The 11,828-nt window shown below is 42.4% G+C and overlaps 1 protein-coding gene across 1 annotated transcript; it reads left to right on the forward strand.

Moving 5' to 3' along the window:
• Positions 1–300: 300 nt before the first annotated feature.
• Positions 301–4,924, forward strand: C6H2orf69 (chromosome 6 C2orf69 homolog). The gene is made up of 2 exons (XM_068686640.1): positions 301–600; positions 1,363–4,924. Exons 1-2 carry the CDS (start codon positions 301–303, stop codon positions 2,200–2,202), a joined length of 1,140 nt encoding a protein of 379 aa, XP_068542741.1. The 3' UTR covers positions 2,203–4,924.
• Positions 4,925–11,828: the final 6,904 nt, after the last annotated feature.

An 11,828-nucleotide genomic window follows, 5' to 3' on the forward strand; every position in this document is an offset into this window, starting at 1 on the left:
CCCTCGCTCCGCAGAACCAGGCTGGGGGGCGCTAGGGCCCCAGAACCAGGGCGAGGGAAACGGCAGGAGGGCCTCGATGGGCGCCCGCAGCCCTGTCCCGGGAGGGCTCCTCCAGAGGAAGCACAACGGGCGGCCGCGTCCCGCCACGCTCCTGTGGAAGGCTGCGGTGCCGCCGCCGCCAGGCGTGCAGCCGCCGTGCCGCTGGCTCCCTGAGGGGGCGCTGGGCAGTGCCGAGGGGGCGGCGCGCAGGCGCGGCGCGGGGCCGGGCGGCGCCGTGGGCGGCCGTGAGGCGGCGGCTCCATGAACGGCAGCCGCCGGGCGCTCGTTGCCTCCCTGCTGCGGGGGCTCCTCGGCCCCGCCGCCCTCAGCCTGGGCAGGAGCATGAGCCTCTGCGAGGCGCCGGCTGCGGGCGGCACCGGCACCGAGCCTAGCGGCTTCTCCTCCTCCTCGGCGCGGCTGAGCCCGCCGTGGCTGCGGCTGCCCGAGGTGCCGGGCGCGGAGCCGCAGCGGGCCAACGAGCTGCTGCTCTTGCTGCCGCCGGCCCCGCGCGGCCCGGCCGCGCCTCAGCATCACGTCGTGTACTTCCCGGGGGACGTGCAGGTACGGTGGGGCCGGGGGCGGCCCGCCGCCGAGGGGAGCGGCCCCACGGGGCGGGGAGCGCCTGGGGACGGGCCTCGGGTGGGCGCTGCCGGGGGCGGTGGGGCTGCCGGCACTCGGGCGTTGCGCCCCGGGGGGAGCAGCGGGGGGAGCAGCGGCCATGCGGGTACCGCGGGCACCCAGCGGGGGTGCTGCACGGGTACAAGGCTGGCCAGCACACGGGCAGCCGTAACTGCACAACGGGGAGGGTGTGACTTTCATTTCAAGGATTAGCGGGGTCTGAGGAAACCCTTCTGGTTAGCATTCCTGGGTATGGCTTGTCTCGGCTTTAATAAAAGCAGCTAATTAGTATTCGCTGCCATTACGAGTTCAGAGGTGAGGTTCATGAGAAAACTTACTCCTGATGTTTTAAGTCTATTGTTTGCCTGTTATAAGCCAATCAATGTTTCTGCAGATGGAGAAAATACCATGTAATTATGTATTCTGTACCACACTAAGCTTCCTTACTACATACTAAGCCCATACTTGCTGTTATTAGGTTGATTTGGGGGATATAAAAACCTCTCGCAAAATACTACAATAGAATAAGTGAATGTAAATATGTCAGTTTCTTTAATGCACCTCTTCTGGGAGCCTAGCAAGACAGCACCTCCATTATGCACATTTCTCTCCACCTTGGTCCTTCCTCATGAATATATACGCTAGACGGAGCTGATTTATTTTTGCAATGTAGTAATGTGTCTTTTCTGTTTTCTAATTTTTCAGAACTATTATGACATCATGTCTTGCCACCCAGAAAACTTTCAGTGGGAGCATTGGAGCTTTGAAAATGTTGCTACCATACTTGCTCGCCGATTCCCTAATAGCTTTATTTGGGTTGTGAAGTGTTCTCGAATGCACCTGCACAAATTCAGTTGTTATGACAACTTTGTGGCTAGCAACATGTTTGGAGCACCAGAGCACAGCACTGACTTTGGAGCCTTCAAGCATCTCCATGCATTGCTAGTTAATGCATTCAGGTTCTCTCAGAATATTCTGCTGTCCCAGAAAACCGTGCATGGTTTCAGAAAGGATGCAAAAATATCTGCTTGTAAATCACAGCCGCAGTCTCCACCTACAGCAAATGGCTGCTCATCCACAGAAAGAGAGAGAGATTGTGAATGCTCTAATAATTCTGCTATGGACTTCGTTATGCCGTCTGCTGTAGGCGCTGTGTCATTTACTTTGATTGGCTTCAGTAAAGGTTGTGTGGTTTTGAATCAGCTGCTTTATGAGCTGAAGGAAGCTAAAAAAGACAAGAATACAGATGCCTTTGTAAAAAACATAAAAGCAATTTACTGGTTGGATGGCGGTCACTCGGGAGGAAGCAATACTTGGGTTACTTACCCTGAAGTGCTGAAAGAACTTGCACAGACAGGAATTGAAGTTCATACTCATGTTACTCCATACCAAGTGTTTGACACAATGAGGTCATGGATTGGGAGAGAGCATGAGAAATTTGTACAGATACTTGAAGAACTTGGTGTGGAAATAAATGATCAAATACATTTTGCTGATGAAGTTCCCTCCTTAGATAACCATTTCAGAGTTCATGAAGTATTTTGAGACTGTATCTGAGTAGTACATTCATTGCAAAAGCACTTTTGACACTAAGTCCTGACATCTAGATTTACAACTTTGAGCTTTCTGAAGAGAATACTAAATCAGTCCTGAGTTACTAATGGATACTATACGTGCATTTCAATAGCTTAAAAAGGAGGCCCCCTACCTGCAGGAGATGTCATTTGATTCCTGGAAGGAAAAAAAAGTTATGATTACCATTATGATCATGATGATTATTGACGATCATTATGATTATGATCATCAAGTTATCATTCTATATGTTTTGTGTTACGTGTGAGCATTTGTTGTCGAAATGTTGACAGAATTTTTAGTCCTGTATGTCCAAAGTTGTATACTGCCTCTAATGGGAGTCTTAAGTGCTCAAGACCTTCAATTGTCTGGATGCTTCAGTTTAGTAGCTTCCAGGGCTGAAAATTTTGGTCTGTCAATAGCAGGTACAGCATTAGTTTTTCAGCATAAGGATAGTGGTGACTGTTATCGTAGTCTTAGGTATGTATTTTAGTGAAAAGTGCTTTCAATAGTTAATTAGATCTTCCAGTTTTGCAGCATTTCTCCTAACTGAAACAAAATCTCAAGTATTTACCTTTGGAATAATTGTGCCAACCTGTTTTTCTTCTTTATGAGCGCTTTGCCTTTTCTGTGGCTATACAGTTTCCTTAACTCATTGCCTAGCATTTTCTAGTGAATAGCCAGTTTGCCTGGGGAGCTGGAAAATTTTGACACAATTGTGTCAAGTGACCACGAATGTTCATAAGGGTGTAGTCTTATCGCTGTTTCAACATACTTTGCTATTGCTTTGACCATCTTCTATAAGGACCAGCAGAAATATCTGCATTTTCAACTCAAGACGTCTCTTTATCCCTTCTGACCTTGGATGGGTGAGGTTTTTCTTCCAAATTGCAGCATTGGTGTTCATCTAAATCTGGCCATAAGTACATGATGAGAAGTTGCATAAAAAATATTAGACTGTGTTGACTGTAGCTGTTTAATAATGCTCCCATTTCTAGAACTGTTCTCTCCTTTAGATGTACTGCAGTAACTGTTAATACAGCCACCCAAAAAATCTATTTTCAGAGCTCAGTGCTCAATAGAGAAAACAAACAAAAACTCAACAACTCTAATTAAATACAGAGGTAGACAAATCAGATGGAAAACATGTAATCTCTTTCAGGCCCCAAACCTGGAAGTTCTTCAGAAAAAGAAACTACTGAAAGATGGACACATGGGGATATTACAACTTTTCCACTGTCGTAACTTTTTCCATTTATCTACAGATAAATCCTAGGGAGTCCCTTGCATAACAACTGCAGCTTTCAACAATAAACCTGTAGCTTAAAATGGTTCTGGATTTTCTGGAAGCACAGAAATACAAAAGCAAGTTAGCAAAGCACTGTGAAGATCACACAAACAAATGCATCTAAATTCTGAAAAAAAAAGGTATTATACTCAGCTTTGTTCCTGTGTTTGACTGTTTAGCAAAACATTCCCTGTATTTTTTGCTGCTTTCTACTCTTACGCTGTGAAAGGAAGGATGGACCTGTGTCATCTTTCCTTTGTTAGCATCCTTTAAATATATAGGGTTCACTGGAGATGGTATTTTGACAGCTCTTTCAGCGGTAGTGAACATGTTAATGACCATTGAAGAATGAGAAACGTGTTGAACTCTTAAGAAGGCTTCTGTCTACTGCTTTTGAGTGTAAAAAGATTATGCCTACAGTATGTACCTTACAATGTAAAAGGGAGCTCTATCACTAATAATTAGACTATATGTAACAACTTGATCAAAAGTGGAAATAATCTATTTTAATTGATGGAGAAAAAGAGCAACATGCAAACCAACGCTAGTATTTCATAAAAGAATCTGAAACGTAGTTCCATTCTTTTTTTAAGAACAACAAAAACTTTCTTGGAGATTTCGTTCAACTCTATTTACTGATTACCTACCTTTACTGATAGTGGGCTTATAAGAACTTATCTGTTCTAAGGGATGCTATTTCCCTTTATTTGTCCTCTTGATAATGCTTACAGCGTATGCCAGGACTCTTTCCTGTAAAGGAAATGTGGATCGCCTTAGAAATAGTTTTATTAGCCTATACATGCCTGCAAATTGCTTGAAATATCTTTGATTATCCACAATTAAATAGAAATAAAGTAAACAAATATACCACTGCTCTTGTTCTCTGACAGTTCAATTTCAATATTTTCAAAATTAACCAGACTAGTTTGGGTATGTTAAGACTTGCTCTATCCAATGGCAGTGCAGATCACAGACCAATTTCAGAACAGTTTAGTGCTAGCCAAAACAGCAGGAGCAGGTTGTTTCAAGCTTTGGAAAACAGTTATGAAAATATTGTCATCATCTCCAGAAGTTTCTGAATGGCTGTCCTATGAAAATAATATTAATCTGTTTGATAGAGGCACCTTACAATAACTGTTAAAATCAGCTCAATTGTTGCTGTATTCCTTTAAAGAATAAGTACTTTGTTGTAAAGCTTGTTGCTAATCTTGTTGTAAGACTTACTGTTGCGGAGGGAAAACTGATTGTTTTTCACTCTCTTAACAGTTCTAGTTCTGTTGGAACGTGCCTCTATCATTCACCATACTGCATGCAAAAATGTTATGCAACGATTGTAGAAAATAAACTATTTCTAATGGGCGAAAACAATGTGAATGTAAAAAGATTAAACAAGGAATGTGCAGTTAAGTTCTCTGTGTTATGCTTTATCAGGTGTTTGTGGAGACCTAGTTCAAAAAATGATATATTTGGTAGCATCTTTTTTTCAAGGCAGGCTTTGTATTAGTGTAGTTGGCATCTATAATTCTCAAAGAGCTTACTGGGATCTTGTATACATGGGAAAGCCAGTGTGAAGTACCCAAGGATGTGAACATTTCTATGTTGGGATGAAATGGGTCATAGTTTGTATATACCTGCTTCTGGATGTGAAATATAAAAGCAGTTTTATAATAAGCTTAGATGTAAATGCATGTAGTTAAGTTGCTTGCTTACAGTGTTTAATGTTCCTTACTCCATTCAGAAACTAAGTTGTGAGCTAAACTGCCCTTAGTGTGACTTGGTATGTAATAGCTGATATTCTTTGATAAATGCTTGTTTCTTGCACAGAAGGAAAGACATTCTTCAGATTTTGAGAAATGCTAACGTTCTTTAAGCCACATCTATTAAAAATCCTTTTAAAGCAAGGCTTGGTTATGTGAAATTGTCCAAATTCCATATGACTTAAATCATTCTACTTTGTGTGTATCTTAAGTACTAGAAACTTAACTAGCTTTCTTCCTATCTTGGGCTAATTTAATCACATCTCTGTAAATGCTTCTTTAATAAATCGGGCCCTAATTTTGAAAGATGGTTGAGGGTCCAAGTCTTAACATGTTGCTGGAAGGAGCAATCTTTTCTGTTCTCCCAGCATCTTGCTGCCTCCCTTATATTAGCACTTGCATTTTATGGTACACTGCTTTATCTTGCTAAATTAACATTATTGCTTTTACAGAGATAACTAATGGGAATGCTATGTATTTGAATAGTCATAGAAGTTATTTTAAGACTGCAAAGTCAGTTCAGGAGTTAGGATAGTATGTTACGACTGGATATTCATGGATAAATGTGATTGATAATTCCCAACAGATTCTTTTTGAGCTATTTGCAGAAAGAAATGTCACCTTCTTTTCCCCTCTCTCTTAAAATGCAAAGCTAGCAGTTCCTTCCTAAGCTAGCAGTTACTTTGCCAACATGGATAAGACAGTATTTGGCTTTGCTTAGAGAATGTAAGTTGAAGTGCTGAGTTGAGACTATACCCATCCATTTACCTAGAGTGCTTATTTGTATGAGGGTCTTTGTTCCACTGAGCATATGAAAAATGTGTATATTCACTATTTTATTGAGATCTGGTTCTAAGGCCTCAAAGTGGGCACTTGTCAGCTAAGCAAAATAACTGAAAACTATCCATTAAAAATCTAACAATCAATTTATCTGGCATCACATGGGAGCATAGCAGGAAAGCAAAGATGGATAAAGTCAGATTCTCCAAGGAAACTTCATCAGAATTTGATTACTTTTTCCTCTTCTTGTCTTTGTATAAGCCTATGTCTCTCAACCCTGTCAAGTGGCCTTAGCTTTTTTAGTTTCATGCTTCTGAGAATAATCCTTTTTTGTCTGGTCTCTTTCAAAGAGTTCATAAAATTGTAAGACTATTTTGGGCTTGTATAGTAGTTTCTATGCAGGTAATTTAAGCTGCTTTGTGAGTATGATTTTGTAATAATGATAAGAAGCATTGCAAGGATGAGAGATGTGTTTTGTGAAGAGTCATAGGATGTGATTTGACAGTCTGTATTCCTCCCGTATGCATTCTATATGAGTTTACATACTGTACTGGTTTAACTGTGTAATATCTTGATAGGGGATCAAGGTGACAAGACTTGTCTTGATAACACTGAAATAGCTATAGTGCCATGTGTGTTTTAATATAGGACAACATAAGTCAGTGTACTCTACTACTGGTAATCTGCCACGTGGAAACCAACACAGTTGCTTTAGCATAAAACCTGTATTGAGCTCTCCCTTGATTCCTAGTACTATTGAAGCACTGTGAGGCTCTTGGCTTCCGTCTTTCATCTAAGCAATGTAGCTGCCCGTGCAAAGCTGTACTTAATGTAAGAGAGAAGTTGAAGAACTGTAACAAAAAGCAATTGTAATCTGTGTGCTTGCTGTTTTATGAGCCATGCCTTTAGGTACCGCCTAGCAGAATCCACAAACATGAATTTTGGTTCTGGTGTTCCTGGGTAATACAAAAAGCACAGGCCCATGTTCACAGACTGAAATCCACAAGGAACAGCCTGTTAAAATCAGATTTTGGAGTTACTACTTCAGAATCTTTTAATCTTATATTGAAATCTAATTTCATTTTGTAAGGCTAGTATATCAAAGGGGGAAAAAAAAGGGGTTACTTCTGCTGTTCATAACTTGACTTGTAAATATTGCTGATTGAGACCCTGAGGCAAAGGCTAGCTTTCTCTTGATTTTATTGATCTCTTAAATCTGTTAAAATGCAAGGTGACTGCTCTTAACTTGAATAAAAATAGTATGAAGCCATTAAGCAAGGACTCCGAAGTCATAGCACACTTATGTGGCAGTGACAGGCACTGTTTGTCCCACTGTCAGTCAGGCTTTCCTGACTAAATTCATTTTATCAGTACTAACATAACACAATTCATCCCTCCCACTGACAAAAATAAAACAGAACACCACACTTGCACCGTAGTAGCTGTTCCACATCACTAAGATTCACCATGGAAAAACTGATTAAGGAAGTCATTTTGCACGTAATATAGGGTAGGTTTTAAACAGAGATGGCTTCGTAGTAGTTTCCTATCATTAGGATTTCATTATACTTGTTTCCAAGTGACCCAGGAACTGCCAAGTCTAAGTGACCAGAAAAGCCTCTGTTAGAAAAAAAGGGAAGAATATTTTTTCTTTGTCTGTAACTATTTCATGTATTTAAAAAGCAGCAGAATGCCATTACTCCCATTTTCAGTATAGACTTTCCAGCTTCCAGTAGGCTTTCAGAGAGCACCCCCAATCAGGATTGTTAGTTTCCTGCATTAAACTTGGCACTTCAGAGCTCACTTGCTTCTAAAGAAACCGCTGCTGCATGACATAAAGCTATCAAGGGAAGCAGTGGTGCTGAAGTGTGAAATGAGGCTCTTCCCATTTCCCACTACAGAATTTACCTGCTGAGGAATACTCCTGAGCCTGGTGTCAGATGAAGCTATTGCATCCCTTACAGACTATGTGCATAACTCTTTCTTATTTGTCTTTATTAGAAATACATTGACTTTGGGTGACAGAAATTTGAAACAATGCATGTACAGCTTGACACCTGAAATACAAGCACTTTTACAGCAAATACTGTTTATTACTGAGATCTGCATTACTACTGCAAGCAGTAGCTTCTTAGTGTTTTTGTCCAAACATAGCATCGCACATGGGGCTGCTAGCTTCACACGGTTGAGCAGTTCTTTTATTCTTTTCAGGCTGCTCTTTAAAGTGTTGACTAGGAACAAATCTGAATAATTGAAAAGGAAGTGATCTGCTCTTGATGTTCTCAGGAGCAACAAATAAAGAGAGAATTGCTGAAAGCAATGAACACCTACAAAGATCAGAGTCCATCCTGGCACTACAGTCTTACCCAAACCAAAAAACACCACCATTCAATTTCAACCTTATATAACTGCTCATCTTCCCCCCCCAAAAAAACAAACAAACAAACAAAAAAATCCACTAACATCTTTTAGTAATGCTGGAATCTTTGGTTATGGATTTATACTAGTTTATAGAAAACTCCTTAGAAGTTAATTGTCTCTGAGTGTGTATCTTCAGCAGCTGTGTTATGTGCACAAGTCGATGGGGCCGGATGGGATCCACCCGAGGGTACTGAGAGAACTGGCAGAGGAGCTGGCCAAGCCACTATCCATCATTTATCAGCAGTCCTAGCTATCAGGGGAGGTCCCAGTTGACTGGCAGCTAGCAAATGTGACGCCCATCTACAAGAAGGGCCAGAGGGCAGACCTGTGAAACTACAGGCCTGTCAGTTTGACCTCAGTGCCAGGGAAGCTCATGGAGCAGATCCTCTTGGGAGTCGTCATGCAGCACTTGCAGGGCAAGCAGGCGATCAGGCCCAGTCAGCATGGGTTTATGAAAGGCGGGTCCTGCCTGACGAACCTGATCTCCTTCTATGACAAAGTGACGTGCTGGGTGGATGAGGGAAAGGCTGTGGATGTGGTCTACCTTGATTTCAGCAAGGCTTTTGACACCGTCTCCCACAGCATTCTCCTCAAGAAACTGGCTGCTCTTGGCTTGGACTGGCGCATGCTTCGTTGGGTTAGAAACTGGCTGGATAGCTGGGCCCAAAGAGTTGTGGTGAATGGAGTCAAATCCAGTTGGAGGCCAGTCACTAGTGGCGTTCCCCAGGGCTCAGTACTGGGGCCAGTCCTCTTTAATAGCTTCATCGATGATCTGGATGAGGGCATCGAGTGCACCCTCAGTAAGTTTGCAGATGACACCAAGTTAGGTGCGTGTGTCGATCTGCTTGAGGGCAGGAAGGCTCTGCAGGAGGATCTGGATAGGCTGCACCGATGGGCTGAGGTCAACTGTATGAAGTTTAACAAGGCCAAGTGCTGGGTCCTGCACTGGGGGCGCAATAACCCCAAGCAGAGCTACAGGCTGGGAGATGAGTGGTTGGAAAGCTGCCAGGCAGAGAAGGACCTGGGAGTGATGGTTGATAGTCGGCTGAATATGAGCCAGCAGTGTGCTCAGGTGGCCAAGAAGGCCAACAGCATCCTGGCTTGCATAAGAAGCAGTGTGGCCAGCAGGGCTAGGGAGGTGATCGTCCCCCTGTACTCGGCTCTGGTGAGGCCGCACCTCAAGTACTGTGCTCAGTTTTGGACCTCCCGCTACAAGAAGGACATCGAGGTGCTTGAGTGGGTCCAGAGAAGGGCAACGAAGCTGGTGAGGGGCCTGGAGAGCAAGTCCTACGAGGAGCGGCTGAAGGAGCTGGGCTTGTTCAGCCTGGAGAAAAGGAGGCTCAGGGGCGACCTTATTGCTCTCTACAGATACCTTAAAGGAGGCTGTAGCGAGGTGGGGGTTGGCCTGTTCTCCCACGTGCCTGGTGACAGGACAAGGGGGAATGGGCTAAAGTTGTGCCAGGGGAGTTTTAGGTTGGATTTTAGGAAGAACTTCTTTACTCAAAGGGTTGTTAGACATTGGAACAGGCTGCCCAGGGAAGTGGTGGAGTCACCATCCCTGGAGGTCTTTAAAAGGCGTTTAGTTGTAGAGCTTAGGGATATGGTTTAGTGGGGACTGTTAGCGTTAGGTCAGAGGTTGGACTCGATGATATTGAGGTCTCTTCTGACCTTGAAATTCTGTGATTCTGTGATCTGTATATCCCAGATTTGGAAAAGTACATTTTGGCCAGAAGAAAATAACTGTAAAATAATACATAATGGTATCATTATATAATATAACCTACACTTTGGTGAAATCATCCTAGTTTGTCTTCAAGTCAGTAGTCCCATGGTGGGACTGATTGTGTAAACGAGGCAAATAGTTTCATCCTGTCTACTTAAAAAGGGATTGCAACTAGTTCTGATGCTTCACAATCCAATCTTTGTACATTAAGCATTTAACTTACAATTTAACTTATACCCTGCATAACTCCTGTAGAGAAACATTCTCAAATTATGTGCATCAAACCTTCAGCATGTACACGATGGGCAGATTATTTATGACCTGTTTAAGAGCTTGACAGAAGAGTATTTTGACACAAGTTTTCACTTGATTCATTCCTTAGCAACCACATAAAGAAAAACACAAGGTATGTTTCTTTTAAAATCATATTATATTACATACATACAACCAAGAATATTCTTTTTCTAGTTGATTTGCAATGAACTTCATTACATTTTAAAAGCCCCACTCACCAAATCTTTAAAATTTGCACTACTGCTTTCAGATACTGTCTATGCTTGAATATTTTGTCCAGGACAGTATGCATCACCTGACTAGTCTGCTGCATACACTGCTGGAAGTGATTGTTTTGAATGTTTAAGATGGTTAGCATTTATGATATATCCTTCATCTGTTTTGTTGTGGCATGGTGCCATTTTGCTGTAGGTCTCTAAGGGACAAACTTCCACAAAACATTAGTGGCTCTAATTGTGTTATTTCAATCATGGGTTTTAAGGGTGGCTAAATGTATTAGCTTTTATTACAATTAGCATTGTATTAGCTGAGTTATTCCTTTAGTGCTTTCACCAGTCACTCATTACTACTGAGTATTATAAACCACTTGGTTTCTAATTCGGTAGCATTTCAGAACAGTGTGTTTTATAGAAATTAAATAATTAAAGGAATTGCTTCAAAGTGAAAAATGGGTGGCACTGACAGAAATAGAATACTATTTGTTGATCTTTCTCAGGTATGCACTTACATAACATCTGGTAGGATTTACTGAGAGTTTTCTCAGAGAAGTGAAAACAAAACAAACAAACAAAAAAAAAACTTTCCTTGCAGAGATTTCTCATGGGACAGTGGAAGGGAAGCAGAAACAGGGCTAGGTTATCACCAGCTGATCATGCTAAGATGACTTCATTTGCTGTCATAAAAATAAAGTTAAAAGTTGGTAGCATAAGGCAGAAATAGCTGCACTTCCTATAGCACTTGGCTCACATATAATTCAGTGTGACTATCTCTTCACAGAGAGAAACATATTTTCCAATACAAACTTCACACTCACCAAGCAAGTCCATTGCAACTTCCCTGCTGGGCTACCTCCACACTAATACCTGCGACTGGGTGATACAAGGGTTTCCTTACTTATGCCTGAGTGTTGAGGGGACCTGAGAACCCCATGCTAGTTAGCGCCTCTCTTTAGGGAATGGGGAATCAAGAGCAACGGATCAGCACAGTATTTCCTTCCTCTGTACTAGCTTAATGAGAAGCTGCTGGTGGTTAAAAAACACAGAGGAAGCAGCACAGACATAATGCTAGAACACAGCTTTCTGTAACCCTGCAGGCTCTTTGAGCCTTTCCATTAACT

This window comes from Anas acuta, chromosome 6, assembly GCF_963932015.1.
Source record: "Anas acuta chromosome 6, bAnaAcu1.1, whole genome shotgun sequence".
Lineage (NCBI taxonomy): Eukaryota > Metazoa > Chordata > Aves > Anseriformes > Anatidae > Anas > Anas acuta.